Source organism: Notamacropus eugenii, chromosome 3 (assembly GCF_028372415.1).
Source record: "Notamacropus eugenii isolate mMacEug1 chromosome 3, mMacEug1.pri_v2, whole genome shotgun sequence".
NCBI lineage: Eukaryota > Metazoa > Chordata > Mammalia > Diprotodontia > Macropodidae > Notamacropus > Notamacropus eugenii.
This window is the reverse complement of record NC_092874.1, coordinates 405,332,066-405,349,938: the sequence shown is the minus strand read 5'-3', so window position 1 is coordinate 405,349,938 and position 17,873 is coordinate 405,332,066. Positions and strand designations below refer to the sequence as shown.

Below are 17,873 nucleotides of genomic sequence, written 5' to 3'. Positions count from 1 at the left end.
AGAAAGAACATTAGGTAATTCATTTAATCTCCAGCAAACATGAAAGATTACAGAATTCAGAGTGAATCCTTTCCCCTTCCTCCCATCCCCCAAGTTTCTTCAATGCCCCAGGCTTCACTAATAGGACTTCAAATGGAAAGAAACAGACTTGTGAACCTCTGTTTCTTAAACAATACTGACAACTCAAAAGGAGGCAGCTGTTCTAAAGGGGTGAATCTCTGCATGCTACTGTTGCTGCACTGTCCAGGATAGGCAGCCCGGGAAGGGGCAGTTTCAGCACCATGCTTCGGTGTAAAATGACATCCAGCATTATAGGTTAGCAATACAATGATGAAAGGCAGTGCTAGATTCATCTACTGCTCTTCCAGAAAACCAGTACCATTATAGATTCAAAGAGATTAGATAACATTGTTAAAGTGGAAATGCAATATTAAAATCAAATGACAGAATATTTGCAACATACTAAGCATGGTGTCTGGCACATAGTAGGTGCTAAATAAATGCTCTCCCCTTTTCCTTTCTGAAAGGAAGAAAAGGAGGAAAGAAAGACAAATGAAGAAAAGGAAGGGAGAAAAGAAGGAAGGAGAATTATAGGAGAAACAGCGCTGAATTGGAGTCAAGTAAACTGGGTTTCAGTACAAGCTCTACTGCTTACTATTCCATTACATCACTTGACCTTCAGAATAGTCCTGTGAGGTGAGCGCTAATATTATCACTCCCGTTGTACAGATGAAAAATTAAAAAAAACAAACAGACCCAAAGAAGTGATTTGTCCATGGTCACACAGGTAGAAAATATCAGAGGCAAAAGTTGAACCCAGATCTTTCTGACCTCGACAGTATTTCCTTTTTCCTCTACGCCACATTGATTCTAAATCAGGGGCTCTTAACCTTGGGTCAGCAGTGGTGCTTTTTTCTTTTAAGTTCATAATTATATTTTAATATAACTGGTTTCCACTGCAGTCTTCTATATTTTATCTTATGTATGTAAAGACATTCTGAAGTGTTCATGAGCTTTACCAGGCTGCCAAATGGATCCATGAAACATGCAAAAAAAAGGTAAGACCACCTACTTTAAAAGATCTCAAAGACGTCTTTATAAATTCTGATAGTCCATGATTCTATTTTGTATGAGTCTGTGGGATTAGATGATCTCTGGAGCCCTTTCCAACTGTCAAATTCTATGATTCTATAACAAAAACATGAGTTCTTCACTAAAAGGAAAGGAAGTTTGTGTATAATTTCTTTTAGCAATGACACTATTCCCAAAATAACTATGATGGTTAAAAATGTGTGTTGCTGTTAAGATCTATCAGTTTCCACAGGTGGAGAATATTAGTACATTCATACATTAGTCTGAAGTATGGCTTTGTTGAAAATTTACATTCTTCTCAATGCTAAGTATTTGGTTAAGTGAATTCTTAAATCTCCTTTTGAACTTTCAGCATATTGCGTCTCCTAAGGCTGGCTCCATGGCATGAGATATGCAAGACTTTGAAATTTAATAATAATTTACATAATCCAAACATAGTTTCCTTTAATACTGATCACTAATGGTTGTTATCAAGATAGCACCCTTCACTGTCCAGTTTTGGAAATACAGGAATAAAAAGGAAAATAACTAATGAACTTAATTTTCTTCTTTCATGCCAGACACTGGCCACAGGGAATTTCTTGGGTTAATGACATACAAAAACATCTATTTTACTTTTGGACTAGATCTTTGATTTCTGCAAACATTTTTAATAGAAAAAAGAAAATGTAAATTATTTCCCTCTAAAAATTACACAGAGGTTGGCTTTTACTACCAGTCATATTGTTTACCCAAGAACTGCTGGAAAAAGACGATATTTGCACAAAAAAAAAATTTCTCTTAAAATGAAAATCTGTCATCAATTCTGTTAAGACAAACAACATCTGATGAAATGCGTGGTCTTCAACCTGCAGAAGAACCTGGGCTGTGCCCACAAAAAGTAAAAAGGGGATGACTAGTTTCCAAATAAATTCGAGATAATACACAGTTAATTACTTTTTCTCACAGTCAGCAGCTGAGACTCACTGAAATCCTTGGTTGTAATTATTACTGTAATTACTATTTTAATACAAATCAGCAACTTATCAAAACATTACCCCCAAGATGATACTCCTCTGCTACTAGGCTACTGAATCAGAATGGATGCCACCACATTTGAGTTTGTGCTGTTGATGAAGGCCAGGAAATTATAGTCCGGACACCATCATATTGTCAGTTTTGCCAATTGCTGATTGCTTGCCTTTTACTCATGGTAAGAGCTCCAATAGACTTGGAGAAAACAAGACAAAGGTCCTCTTTTCCAAGAGGTGGTAGACTACAGGTACAGAATGAGACAAACATTGTCAGAAGTGGCCAATGTACTGATTTCATTTGTGTGACTCAGTATACCCTTGTTACAAGGGCAGGCTTTCCTGTGGGATGGGGGAAAGGAGCTCACTGGGGAGTAGTAACCAGGTAAAAACATTAATAATAAAACATTTGAATAGCATAATTCTGTGAAAAATAAAGCTTTTTTTTATTGTAACTGTAGTTGTTACAAGGGAGGGCTTGATTGGAAGGCGGGAGTCATTGGGAAATTATGTAAAAAAAGTATTAATAAAACATTTTAAGATCATTAACATTTTTTTAAATGGTGGCTTATTACTGGATCATTATTGCAAATAGAGTCAGAATGCAAAGTCACAGATAACATAGGCCAAAGGCCAAAAGCTTTTCTGAGCCTTACTATTCCATCTTTAAAATGAGACTTAAACTGGTGTTGACTTCCCTTGAGTTTTTTATGACAAGCATACATTTGTTCAATGCTTTCTTCTTAATAACATTTATATAAAATCCTTCAGGATTTTTTTTGAGGGGGAGCATTCACTCAGGTAGGCTAGAGTAGTTAGGTGGCACAGTGGATAGTGTTCAGAGTCTGAAATCAGGAAGACCTGAGTCCAAATCCAGTCTCAAAACTGTGTGACCCCAGGCAAGTCACTTAACTCTGTATGCCTCAGTTTTCTTATTTGTAGAATGAGTTGGAGTAGGAAACGGCAAGCTACTCTATTATCTTTGCCAAGAAAACCCCAAATGGAGTCATGAAGAGTCAGATATGACTGAAAATGACTTAACAACAACAACAAGGTAAACTAAGAGTCTGCTCTCCCTTCCTTCTAGCTACATAGTGGTTCTTATCTCTCTAACTCCAACTTTTTCTTCACTCTCCCTCACCTAAATAAAATGAAAAAAAAAATGAAAGACAAAACAATATCAGCCTGTAAAGCAAAGGAGTTATTCTCATTTGGGATAATAATGCCCAAAGTTTGATCTGCAAACTATCCTGTTCATACCTTCCTATCACCTTAATTAACTGCACCTACTGGATTCTTCCCCTCTACTAATATCTATATTAATGCCTTATCTTTAAAATAAGGAGAGAAAAGAATCTAACAATTTGGAAACTATTTCTCAATAGAGTTGGAAGAAACAACAGGTAATGAAGGTATCTTCTACTGTAAATGTAACCATCTTCAAAGCTTGATGATAAGTAAATGGGATTCTCTGTGCCTCTTTTACGACAGCTGGCCCTCCTGAGCTCACGCAGGAAAGTGAATATGCTTTTATTTCACAGCAAGCATCAGCAAAGAGCAGTCATATATTAAAAACATAAATAAAATCAACAGAAAACAATCAATGGCCTGAAAAAGATTTCCCTTTATGTCTCCAGTTAATAAAAGTCTGTTTCATGGGGAAAGTGAAAAAAAGAAAGGCAGAAAACTTTTCTACAATCCCCACAGAAAAGACGCTTAATGAGCTAATGGTTATTTCGGGTCATCCATCTAATCTAGTTTTAATGCTGTTCTTAAATAATGCATATATTAGCTCCTTGTTACTGAAAACATTTATTTATTTTAGTAACATGGGGCCTGGTTGAGTACTAAGACTTTGTGAAATTATTATGTAGTTCTTTGTGCTCTAAATTCATTGCATTTCCTGTTGCTCATTAGAAACTAATAAGTGGTATCCACTGTCCTTTTGGCATTATCATTAAAGTTGTGTAGTCATTCTATTATACTGGTACAATCTAGGAGAATTGTGGTGAAGGGTCAAGTGATATTCATCATGAGCCCATTTTGAAGGGGATATTCAGCGTTGCTAATTTAATTTCTACCAATTGGTGACTTCTTGCCCTCAGGGGAACTTACGTTCTATTGGAAGAGCAAATGGAAGGTGAAGGTAGGCTCCCAATAGAATGTAGGTTCCCCTGAGGGCAAGAATGATTTTGTTCTTGTTTTCATATCTTCAGCAGTCAGGACAAGTGCTCAGCACACAGGAAAGTCTTAATACATGTTTGGTTAATTGAAGAGGCTAGCACACAGCTAGGCAACAAAGGCCCCCAAAATGCAAAGATGCAGTCCCACTGAGTAGATAAGTTCTGAAAGGGAGCGGAGAGTATTATGTGTTTTTCTTCTGGCAGACAGTAGTTATTTCACTTGAAAAACGTTCTTTCTTTATCTGCTTATTACTGTAACACATGGCAATGAGAGCTAGTAGCCCACAACTGGGACAAACATTGAAAAGTCATCTACCCTACTCTCATGCCTACAAGAGAGACTATCAATTAACCCAGAAAGAGCTGTCTGTTCAGTCTCTCCTTACTCACCTCAGCTTTTTTCCCCTTTGCACTATCTCTTTAAACAAAGCACATTGAGCTTTTAATCTAAATCCCTTCTGTGACTTAAGCCCATTTCTTCTTAACCCATCCTCTTACTGGAAAGAGCACTAATGCTTGTCCAGTTACCATCAGACCACTGGTTCTTACCATTTTTGTGTATCATGAACCCTCTTGGAAGTGGACTCCTCATAATAATGCTTTGTTGCCTGCATTCATAATTTAAGAAAATGCTAAATTTCAGTCAGACACGTAATTTATTTCCCCATCCAAATTGCTGGACTTCCAGAAATTTGTCAATGAATACCCTGTAGAGGGACATTTGTGGATCCAAATTAAGAACCCCTGGACTGGACCCTCAGAGAAGTCTCTTTCTTTGTGTAGCCAAAGGTTCATTGGAAAAGCCTGAAGTTACTAGATTCAGTCAAGATTACTTGGGATTAGCTAATAATTTTAACATTACACTTCCATTTTCAATGGATAAGATTCAGGCAAATGTTTGGAAGAGCTAATGGAGGGAAGTGAGTTCAGCTTCTGACCTGACTCACCATCCTGCTGCTCTACCCAAAATGCTACTTTTCTTTTGTGCTACACTTTTGGATATTCAAACGATGTTGTCATACAAGTAGTGTCCCTTTTGATCATTTATAATCCACTGAAATAGACAAAGTAGGTATTCTTATACCCATTTGACAGAAGAGAAAAATTGAGAATCAAAGAAGATAGGTCATATGGCAACAAAGCCAAGATTGGAACCCAGGTAAAAAGCTTGAGAATCAAGCTTTTTACAGTATAACATTCTGCTCTGATGCAAACCTGTTTTTACAAAACACTCAACCCTTTGTCATCTATTTGATTTGCAAGGAGAAAGAGAGGAAGAGAGTGATGTATATAATATAAAATTGTCGAAATCCAACAATTACTTATATTAAATACTGAAATTCCTTTTTTGAAGCAGACTCACCTCTAAAGAATATTCAAACTACTTTTAACATTCTGGACATACACCAAGAGTGTTAAAGGAAAAGAAACTACTCTCATGCTGAGTGACAGGGGCAAGACTACCTTGAATTAAAAATTTTCTGTGGATAATTTAAAGGTGACCATAGGGAATTTTGTTAGTGCTTTACCTAGAATAAAGCTATATGTTAAATGCTTGCCATATTGTGGTATCTAGGAGTTTCATCTGGGTATACAGATAGGCCTAGAAGCAATCAACAAGCATTTATTAGGTATCTACTATTTGCTAGGCACTGGAATTGATGAAGGTATTGAAAAATGAAAAAAAAAATTGCCCTGGAAAAGAGACCATTAGTCCTACCCACCTCCCTCCCCATTCTCCAGTAACCATGTCATATAACTTGGAGAGAAGTTTTTTGCATTTCCATCTCTGACCCAACTGCACTACACTCTGCAAAGACCCACAGGAAAAAAGGCAGAGCAGAGTCACTCATAGACTAAACCATGTGATTAATGCCTCTGAATTCATTTATAGGAGCAAAAGAGAAAAGAAAGGAAGTTAGGTGGCCATAGTGGACAGAACGCCAGCCCTTGAGTCCAGAACACCTGAGTTTAAATGTGACCTCAGATACTTACCAGCTATGTGATCCAAGGCAAGCTACTTAACCCTATTTGCCTCAGTTTTCCTCATCAGTAAAATAAGCTGGAGAAGGAAATGGCAAAACACTCTAGTATCTTTGCCAAGAAAACCCCAAATGGGATCACAAAGGGTTGGACACAACTGAAATGACAGGACAATAAAGAGAAAAGAGAGTGAACAACTTCGATGAATATCCTTAGTCAGCCAACATGTGCTCCTTACAGAGACTTCCCCTCTTATTGCCAAAAGAGCTCCAATCATCTCCTATCATTTAGCCCTCTCATCTCTAGTCCGTGTTCCATCCTCCTTCACAAAGAGGAAGGACAGATGTAATAGACATATTCATAGACACAGACTATGAAGTCTGTGTTCTTTACTAGCCTATCTATTTGGCTCACCTGACATTTCCTGTATCTATGCAAGGTCCGCCTTAACCAAAACTGTGAAGTTGCTCTTCCTTGCCCATCACTGCTCTCATGATGAGTCCTACCTCCTCCGAGTCCCTGCCTTGCTCATGTTTCAAAATAATCCTTCCTTTTTCCTCCCTGGTAGCTAGATGTCAACTGAGGAAGAAATGGGTTGGCACCCTGCCTCCATCATTCACGAGCTAGGTGACCTTCCTTGATCAAGTCACTTAGGGTCTGCCTCAGTTTCCTTACTATGAAATTGGGATAATAATAGCACCTAACCCCCCAAGGTTGTGATGAGGTTCAAATGGAAAGTTATTTGTAAAATGGCTTGCAAACTTTAAAGTGCTATATAAACGCCTGTTACTGTAAACTATTTTCTCCTGTAAATAGTTTATAATTCAAGTTATCTTTGCATATTAAAAGCTTTCAAAGTATGTTCCTTATAACAACTCTGAAGTGGGTAGCACCTACATTCTCTCCTCCACTCCCTAATTTTACAAGTAAGAAAACTGAAGCTCAGAGAAGCAAATGACTTGCCCAAGGTCATGTAATGAGTAAATGTCAGAGCTAGAATTCAATCCCAGATCTCCAGACTGTAAATTCAAGCTCTCTCTACTCCACCTTCCTCTTTCTTGAGGAGATAACACATATCATAGAAGCTGTCAATCTGACAAACTAATTTATCCTAAACTTTTAAAGACTCATAATAGATACATAGGTTATTCCACCTAAAATGGGGGCTACAGATACAGACCAAGGACTTAACACAAAACAGAGAATTTCTGAAGGTAAAATACATTATCAGGAGGGTAGAGGAGATGTTTGTCAACAAAAACTATCAGTCAAGTCAAGGCCCATAAACTCCCAATACTGTCTATCTTTATGGTGAAGTTTGCCTGCCCCCCAAGCAGCGAAAAGTACGTTATGTGTTAGGGATTCTTCATCTTTTTTGTGTTCCAGACTCTTCTGGCACTCAGGGGAAGACTGTGGACCTCTTCTCACAATACTTGAAATGATGAAATGAAATATACTGAATTACAAATGAAAGCAATTACACTAAAATGTAGTTACTAAAATGTATTTTTCAAAATAAGTTCACAGACCCTAGATTAAGAAGCCTTGTTATATGTCATTATAATGCCAGGTGTGAGTTATGCTTAGCATCAGCGAAAATCAAATTTTTACAGGAATCTAAAAATCAAAATATCCACAAGGTCACTCTCAGACTCCAAAGAGTTGTGTTTCAAAAGGAAATATAAACAAAACAAAACTTTCCCATTAATCAGTTGGTCAGTCAATGAACATTTTGTCGGTCAATAAGCATTTATTAAGCTACGTGCCAGGCACTATGCTAAGTGCCGGGGATACAAAAAGAGGCAAGACAGTCCCTGACCTTAAAAAACACACAATCTGATGGGGGAAACAAGCAAACAAATATATACAAAAAGCTACATATGAGACAAATAGTAACAATTTATAAAGAGAAGGCATTAGAATTAAGAGGGGTTCCTGTAGAAAATGAATCCTAGTGCCTGAAGTTCCAGATAATAAAAGTAGCTATTTTACCCTTATTACAATACGTTTCATGGGATGTAATGCTAGGTTAATTCATTAGCACTAATAAGCAAATTAATACAAATTAGTTTATCAAATTTGTTGTCACCTAGAACAGAACAGTCTTGAGAGAATAGCAGGAAAACACACATGCATATCTATTCATTTACATACATACTTAGGTATATATTTATATAAAGGCTGTCCCCAAAGCTTTAGTGCAGTCATAAGTTCTAATAACTTAATAAGCTTTAATCACTTAAAACTGCAATAAGAGTTTTGAGACACCATGAGAACGAGAAAGAGAGAGAATACACATGTATATCATAAACATAAATATATACATATATGTGCGTGTGTGTGTGTGTATGTGTGTCGGATAGTAGAATACTGGACTGGTGGTTAGAAGACCTGGATTCAAACCCTGACTTGGTCATTTACTGGCTATGACCTTTTAGCAGATCACTTCCCAGAACTGCAGAATGAGAAGGGACCTCAAGAGCCATGGAGTTCAACTGCTACTTGCACACAAACACTTCTCTACAATGTACTGATAAATGTGCACCCGGCCACCCAGTCTTTGTCTGAAAAACTCTACTGAGAGAGAACCCACTGCCTCCCAATTTAGCTCTTTCCAACTGTGAATAGCTTTAATTGTTAGCAAGTTTTTCCTTAAATACTCGGACTAAATATGTATCTCAGAAACCTCTACTCATTGACCCAAGTTCTATTTTCTAGAGACAACAGAACACATTGAATTTCTTACAGCCCTTCAAATACTTGAAGGGCAGTTTACCTCAGTCTCCCTAAATGTTTTCTCAGGGCTTAAAATTTCTACTTCCTTCAGACAATCCTCATGTGTCATGATGTCATCCTGTCTTCTTCTCAGTACTCTCCATTTTCCTCAAAATGTGACAGAAAATTGAAGACAGTACTCCAGATGTATAGAACTATGTGGTCTACCATTCTCTCTCATTCTAGACACACTACATTTCTCTAAGTACAGCTTAATGTCACATTCCCTTTGGTGGCTGCCTATCAAACTGTCAACTCCAGTTGAGTTTGTAGTCCAATAAAACCTACACATCCTTTTTCAGATGACCTATAGTCTAGGTATGGCTCCAGCATTCTTGTACTCATGAAGTTGATGTTTTGAACCCATGTATAAAATTTTACTGGTGAAGGAAATGCCAAACCACTCCAGTATCTTTGCCAAGAAAACCTCAAATGCAGTCGTGAAGAGTCAGATGTGAATGAAACGGCTGAACAACAAAGCCACTGAACACCTATTTCTTTAATAGTTCATCTGCTTAGATTCAGATCAATGTTCTAAGGCTTACTGTATCATTTTGTATTCCTGCTTTGTTATCCAGTGGGTTGCCTATTCCCCATCACTTTTCAGTCTCACTATCCTCACTGGTAAAGTTGAGGGGATTAGAATGAATCACTTAAAAGTTCTCTTCTGTGATTGTGTGATTTGGTTCTGGGAAAGGGGCTAAAAAGGTCTGTGACATGGGTTGTTGCCCAGGAAATGTGGTTCTTATGGGTAATACCCATACAGGGAAAAACATTTTTTTTCTTGGCAGCCTCAAAACAAAACTCTTCCTAGTTCACTAATTGACACTGCCCTTTGGAGATTCAGCTTTCTAACAAGCAGTGTTTTAAGGTATCCTGTTCAAGGGCCAATTGTACATAGTAGAAAAAAAAATTAAATCAGCTGGGATCTGTTTTGATGTTACTTTCCTAGTAACATATCTTCCTCCTTCTCCCCCCCAAAAAAGAAGAAATAAAGAAACCACTAACCACAGCTCTGTCAAGAGGCTGCCTGATTGCCCTCCGTGGGCAAACGGAAATTTTCAGTTGCTGAAGGGAGTGTCTCCGCAAAAACAATCTGAGCTGTATGTTGAAAAGAGATACCTTGTTCTGACTCTTTACTCGAATCCCAAGAATTACTGATACCACTTAGACTCCTTTAAGAACAATCTATAATATCATTTTTATTGAATGAGAAATAACAGTAAGAAACTAGTTTATGAGTAATGAAAGTTCCAAATTCCAGGAACCTTCCACTCTCTTTTTTCTTTTCTGCAGCTGTAGAATTACTTAATTCAAAATTGTTTCTTCCTGCCAAGTTGACAGCTCACATTCAATTATGCCCAGGTATGCAAGTAGCATATTTCATCACCAGGAGAAATATTTTTCAGGTGGCACAGCATCATGCCCCAGCTGCAATATATTTTGGACAAGCTCACCCATTTGCCTTCTTTGAACGCTCCATAAGAATTCTGTGACGAAGGAGCTTGGTGTCTCCACAAGATGATGAACAGTTCCATTAGTCACAGCAGTCTGGGGGCTTGACTCAATGAGAATGATGAAATTATTTCACCCATGGAGAAGTGGACAGGCTCTTTAAGGAATTATCATTAAAAAGAAGCAAAGAAAGCAAAAAAATATTGTTCTGTGTTGACAGGGTAATATTTGAGTCCTGTTTGCAAAGAAGCCAAGTTGACCAAACCTCAAAAGTGGTAATATTCCTCTTTTGCACCCAAATGTGCGTGTGTGTGTATGTGTGTGTGTGTGTGTAAACAGAGACACGGAAAAAGAGCCATTGAGTCTACTTACTATCTTAGATGCAATGAAACATTGAAGAGGGTCACTTTGTCTGTGGAAAGCTAGAATACAATGGAAAATAAATATTTCCACTAACCCTAACCCTAAATGCACTCAGTGTTCCCCAAACTGTACCCCAGCAAATATTTCTGGTCATCTTTTCTGTCCCTGTTCTACCTCCATCTTCTGCTTTTCTTTCTTTACCTCATCACATGCCAAGTCCCTCCCTCTCTCCCAGTTTCCTCTTTCTAACATATGAGATTCTGGTCCCTGAGAGTGTGTGGGTGAGAAGGAAAATGAAGAGAAAAATGAGAGGAAGTGATCATTCTTAGAGTGTAATCCATAGGAGATCAACTGAACATAAACATCACCTCAATCTCAGTAGGAATATGCAAATGACACAAAAATACTTAAGGGCATCCCAATTATTTCACACACCTGGACAAGTCCCTTGGGGAAATTCCCAGTGAGATACTTTTGATAAAGAATATTTTTCTATTTTGTTATATAGACATGAAAATGCAAAGACACTGAGGCAATGTGGTTGAATGGAAAGAACACTGACTGAAGTTAGATGCCTAGGTTCAAATCCTAGCTCTGAGGTTTACTTAAGACGCTCACTAGGCCTCGTCTGTAAAATGTAGTGGGCCTAGGTGGCCTCTTGGTTCCCTTCCAGCTCTAAACCTATGATCCTACCATACCATAGGATTGTTGACTACCACAGTTCTATGGCTCTATTTATATGGCCATCTCAGACACAGCAATTACTCTGTGCCTCCATTTCTCTATCTATAGGGAATACCTGTCACCCAACTTTCTAGGGAAGAAAGAAGAATTAATGAGCCACCTAGAACTATATAGCATAAGAAGGGGAAGCAAAGTGATTATCTATAACCACAAACTCATGAATATATTAAATACTACTTTTATGTACTCATTTAAAGTTTTCCTTTATATGATTAAGCAGATGGCAATATTCATAGAAGTATAAATATTGTACAATGATGCATCCTTCTGTATACAAAGTGTAAAGTACTGCTTAAACAAAATAAAACTCTATCAGAAGTGTGAGAAATCAACAAAATATTTTCTGTTCTCAAAACATTTGTGGAGAAAGAACAACTATGTGTTTTATCTTCAAGACTTCTGAACCCAAAGGTTATTTGTATAAGTGAGACCATTTTTCTAGTTACAGCAAGCATCTGAAAAGGTCCTCAACAATCTGAGAAATGTGAACTATGAGGAATTTCTGCAGGAAAAAAAATCAACATTTAAAAGGTTCAGATGGCATGGAAAATCCATTCTTCTTTGGAAGAAAAAAGGATAAGAAGTTAGGGTCCTTAAATAATACCTACTTATCAACAATTTATCCATAAGCAAAGTTGTTGCTTTCCCTTAAGCAATGAGAGGACTGAAATCTTATCTGTCACAGGCAAGCAAGTCAACAAGTCTTTATTCAGTACCTACTATGTGCCAGGTACTGTGCTAAGCCCTGAAGGCAGAGTAGATTTTTCAAGAAAGGAAAATAAACAACATGGCACACAAGTACTCATTTACAGCCATTTCTGCAAATCTACATTGAATCTCCCATAAATTCTTTTCCAGCAGAAAGTTGGGCGACAATTTTAAAAAATCAACAGAGCTCCAATCTATCTTCTCAAGTCTCAGGTTGATGTTAAAACTCAGGATTGATGGAACTTCTATTAGAGGAATCACACTCAAGAAGCAGAGGTGTATAGAGTAATCTTGTTTAATATCTGAATAACTGTACAACTGGTTTCCATTGTAATCCTATATGTTGTATTTTGTGCATATAAAAGCATTCTTTTGAAAAGGAGGCTATAGGATGCACCAGACCGCCAGGCCATAAGGGGTTCAGGACAATAAAAAAAAAGTAGAAATGAGCATCTGTTTTATACAATACCTATAATTTTTTCAATATCATCTTTCCCGGTCTGTGTATTTTAGGAGCTGGGAGCTTGCAATAAAAGGGGATAGTTCCTGGGGGATATAGGATAAGAAAGAATAGGTCTCACAATTCCTTTTTGTCTTTAATGTTCTTTGTTAAGTTTCCCTGCTGCAAACCAAAACATCTACCACACAATGTGTTTAGAAAAAAAAGGATGTATTTCCTTTGACCTCTTCTATGCATAAAAATACAATATAGTTTTGTGCTTTCCAAACAGGAATCTAAGAAGCAAAACTTGGACAAATGTCATAGCAAAGAGACAAGTTTATAAAATGCTCCATCAATAATTCTTACAAGGGAGATTATCCTTTTCTCTCTCTATTTAATATTATTTGATACTCACACCACCTGGATGAGACTGATAACTGCCTGTATTTAAATAATAATAGAGAATATTTACGTAGAACTTTAAAGTTTGCAAAACACTTTACATACTATCTATTCTCTTCAAAATCTCTAGATAAAAATGAAGAGATATTGGAGCTTGAAGACCAGAGAGATAAATTATAATCTCTAAGCTGCTTGAGTTTTCTATTTGTGCGCTCTGGAAAAGCCCAAGCATTCTGACAACCTCCACTTCCGGGCTGCTCTCAAGCCACCCAACATGCAGCCCCACTAGGGTTTGGGAAACAAAGTACAATCATCTGCACCTTGAAAAGCTCATACTCTCTCAGATCTCTTTTCCTCCCAGTCATCCTTTTACTACACTGGACTTCAGGAAGAGCCCGCCCCCTTCTGGCCTCATTGGGCTCACTGGGCGAAGGGCAACCATAGGGTGGGATACAGACATCGGGAGGTGGGTCCTGGAGACTCAGAGCACTAGGAGTGTGTCTGAATTGTATTGAAACCAAATAAATAAAATTACAAAAAGAGAAAACATACACACACACACACACACACACACACACACAGCTGCATGCAGTGTAAGGGGAAACACAGTAGAGGAACAAGCAAAATAAATAAATCAATGCAACCCCAAAGACAAGGAGCAAAATGGAAAACAATCTCAAGAAAGAAAGAGATATTTGAATGTGGGAAAATGTAAACCTGAGAGAATAAAAGTTGATACTAAAGCTGAAATTCAGAAAAGTTATGGGGAGCAACAGGCATCGCTCCTTCTATTCAGAAGATGCTCCAAGCACTTTGCCCAAGGTGAGAGCATTTAGAGGACCAAAGAAAAGGGAAAAATTCCTTCCCAGTGCAAAGATTTCTATATGCCCCTCCAAGATGAGAGATTAAGATAATTTAGGTATGACTAACTCCACAAAGAGACAGGAATCTTAATCATCTTTCTTTTTTTTCAGTTATTCCCTTCTGTAAGATACGCTTTTCTCCCTTGGGGCTTCCTCTTATTCCCCAAATTCTGAGATCTGATAATGAAATGCATTATCAGATTAAAAGCAGTGCTATTCCCAAGCAGTCAGTGTGGCCTCCTTCAAGTCTTGGCTAAAATCCCACCTTCTGCAAGAAGTCTTTTCCAGTCCTCCTTAATCTTAGCGCCTTGCCTCTGAGACCATCCCCAATTTATTCCATCTTTAGTGGTGTTAGTACATAACTGTCTGAATGTTGTCTCCATTAGACTGTGAGCTCCTTGAGAGCAGAAACTGATCTCCGCACCCCCTTCTTTGTATCTCCAGTGCTTAGCACAGTGCCTAGGAGGAGTAGGGGCTCAATAAACGCTTGCTGGAGGACCATTATATCCTAATTGCTTCCCTGGGACTTTAGGATGTAAGGGAATATCTAATTCCATTCCTACCTGAATATATCACCAAGGGGTGGCTCCAGAAAAAAGAATTAAGCATTTTATTAAAAATAAGGGAGGGTAAGTAGTTATGATTTATTTATTGTCCTTTATCATTAGGAATCCCAGTTTATTCCCCCTAAAAATAAACGAGCTGCTAACATAGAGACAAATAGGGAATGTGAAATGCCAACACATCCTGTGTTGGGGCTGCTGAGCAGGGCTGCTGAGCACTGAGACAGAGTAGGCTTTGAGTTGGCACAGATCACTGACTTTAAAGGAAGTTTAACAGATCTTGAAAACACACATATACGTATATGTATGTGGGTATATATACATATGTGTGTGTGTGTGTATATATATATATATTCAAAGGTGGCAATTATGTCTCAAAATAGAGATTCTAATAATAGAGGAATGGCACTAGATTTTTGCATTGGTCTCCTATGTCCTTTGGTGCCCAATTTCCCCAGGCAGAAAGTGAATTTTTACCTAGGAATAACATAGGGAAAAAGCTAGTTAAGGAAGACCTAGTCACAGAGGAGCAATACTATACATAGAAATTCAGAGGCAGCACCCGCAAGGGCACACATAGACACTGACACACACAGTGACACACACTGACTCAAGAGATCCAGCTGTCTCAGGGCCATCTATTCTGTTTGTGCAAGCTCTAGTCTAGCTCACGAACAGGTAAGACCCCTTAGGCAGGGCACGAAGAGACTGTGGAAAAACCCAAGACTGGAAGAGTGTAAGGGGCATATCGGGGCACAGACCTGGCCAATCAGGCTCAAGTCCCCCTCGGAGCCCAAGGCACTGCTTGGATTGGCAAAAGAATCCTTTCACAGTTCTGCTATCCACACCAGCCACAGAGGGCAACGGCAAGGGATGTCTACACAGAGACCCAGACCCACCTTCGAAGGCTAGAAGCCAAGACGCCGAAGGCAGAAACAGAGAGACAGGTCACGTCTAGAAGCCAGAGTCTAGGCAGAGACAGAAGCAAAGCAGTAGGAATTCACATCGGACATGGGAACAGACAAAGACAGTCCGGGAGTCAGAAGAGACACTAAGACAGACGAGATGTAGAGAGAAATTCAGGACTGGAGTAACATATAGGATCCTGAATATAAAGACACACAACAGGCACAGGGATAAATAAACACACAAGGACCGAGAGCGAGGGTCAAGTGAGGAAAAAAGAGGCAGAAACAAAACGAGGGAAAACTGAAGAGAAAGGAAGGCTCCAGCACCACCAAACCCCTCCGTTAGCCAGCTTTGACCTAACACCATCACTCAAGAAAATTTCAGTCTCTCGGTTTGAAGATGAATCCTTCCTTTTCCCACCCCAAACCTCCCCGAGGTCACATCAATCTCCAGTGGAAACAACTGGGTTGCTTTCCAGGATCCTCGCTTCTCCTACAAAGTAAAAACATACCCATCCACACCCGCCACACCCCCAACCTGCGGACCCGTGGGCAGCAAAAGCAGGGGACCTTCAACCCCCGGCCTGTTTCTACCGGGACTGGGGACACCCATCCACTTCCTGTCCCCAACCCCTTCTCTAGTCTCGGCTCCAAAATTTCCCCCCATTCGGCCTGTCCTGTTCCTTACCTTACCCAAATCACACACACACACGAACACACACGCACACACACGCCGTCCCCTTCACCTCTCCTGCACTCCCTCCTGCAGGGCTCAACTCCCCACTTCACAGGAAAGGGAGGAAGAGAAGGGGACTGTGTCGGATGCTGCAGGCTCAGGAGAGCCGGTTCGCGGTTCCCGGGGCGGGCGGGCTGGCTGGCTCGCTCCTTCCCACCCTCGTTTCCCCCGGCACCGCGTGCAAGCAGCCGCCCCGGCCGGCGAGCTTCAGCAGGGATGAAGGAGCTATCTTACCAGAGCCTGGCCCGGCAGCTGCGCGGCGCCTGCAGCAGGTCCCCCCCGGCGGGGCGTCTGCTGCGGCCGGTGCTCGCGGTGGCCCCCGCCGCCACCGCCTCCTCGCTCCAGCGGCAGCTTGTACCCCCGCGGCTGGGGGCCCCTTCCTCCTCCTCCTCCTTCTTCTCCAGCTGCAGCCCGAGACTCCGGCGCTAGGTCCCGGCGCTCCCGGCGCGGGGCTGGGGGCGGCTCTCCACCGGCGTGCTGCTCCCCGCCTCGGTGGTCGCCGGCCCCAGAGTCCAGGCTGCTGAAATTCCACACGATGAGGGTCTGCAGCAGCAGCACCGTGAGCGCCGCGATGAGCGCCGAGTGCGAGCGCCGAGCCAGCCTCCGGGCGCACAGCGCAGCCACCATCTTCACCGCGGCGGCGGTGGCGGCGGCGGCAGCCGGGGCTGGGGCTGGGGCTGGGGCTGGGGCTGGGGCTGGGGCTGGGGCTGGGGCTGGGGCTGGAGGGGCCGCCGCCGCGGGAGTCACTGCTGCTGCCTCCGGGGCCGCGGGCTCTCGCTCTCCTTTCCAGGGCACTTTGCTCCGCGTCCTTCCTCCTCTTCCCCTCCTGCCCGACCTCCCCGAGGCTCCCTCCTGCTTCTGCCGCCTGCAGCTGCCGCCGCCTCCTCTTTTCTGCTGCTGCTGCTGCTGCTGCCGCTGCCGCCGCCGCCGCTGCTGCTGCTGTTTCTCCTCCTCCTCCTCCTCCTTCTCTTCCTTCTCGTTCTCCTTCTCCTCCTCCTCCTCCTCCACAACCGCCGCGGCGCGGAGTTTTCAGACGGGCAGGGACCCAGACGTCACCAGGAGGAGGAGAAGGGAGGGGAGAGGTGGTGGGGAGCGGGAAGGCCTGGCCAAGGGAGAGGGAGAGGAGGAGGAGGTGTGAGTGTGTGTGTGTGTGTGTGTGTGTGTGAGTGTGTGTGTGTGTATGTCTGTGTCTGTGTGTCTGTGTGTCCGTGTGTGTGTTTCTGTGTGTGTGTCTGTGTGTGTGTATTTATATGTGTGTGTATTTGCGTGTGCACGCGCCTGTAAGCACGCGCACCCACCCCAGGGGGGGGTGGATGGGGAGGACGGACAGGGGAAGAACGGGATGATTGGGGTGTTAGAGCGGGGGATGGAGAGAGAAACCTGGGTGGAGAGAGATGGGCCATGGGGCGGAGCAGAGGGAGGGAGAAGGGGGAGGAGAAGAAGAGAGGGGAAATGAAAATGAGGGAGATCCAACACGCCCTCCCTCTTCCCCACCCCTCTACCTCTAGAAAGAGAGATTGGGGATGTGAGAGAAAGGGAGAGGATGTGGAGGGAAAGGAAGTAGAGAGGGGGAATCCTTGACAGATGGGAAAGGGATGAAGGGAGGGAGGGGGAAGTTGGGATGCTGAGGGCTGAATGGTAGTTAC

The 17,873-nt window shown here is 41.3% G+C and overlaps 1 protein-coding gene across 1 annotated transcript in view; it reads right to left on the bottom strand.

The window, feature by feature from the left end:
- Positions 1 to 16,930, bottom strand: part of XYLT1 (xylosyltransferase 1) — a 422,682-nt gene extending 405,752 nt beyond the window's left edge. Inside the window, exon 1 of the mRNA XM_072598097.1 lies at positions 16,462 to 16,930. Within this exon, the coding sequence (XP_072454198.1) occupies positions 16,462 to 16,854 (393 nt within the window). The 5' untranslated portion in view covers positions 16,855 to 16,930. The remainder of the gene's footprint in view (positions 1 to 16,461) is intronic.
- Between the last annotated feature and the right edge of the window lie 943 nt (positions 16,931 to 17,873).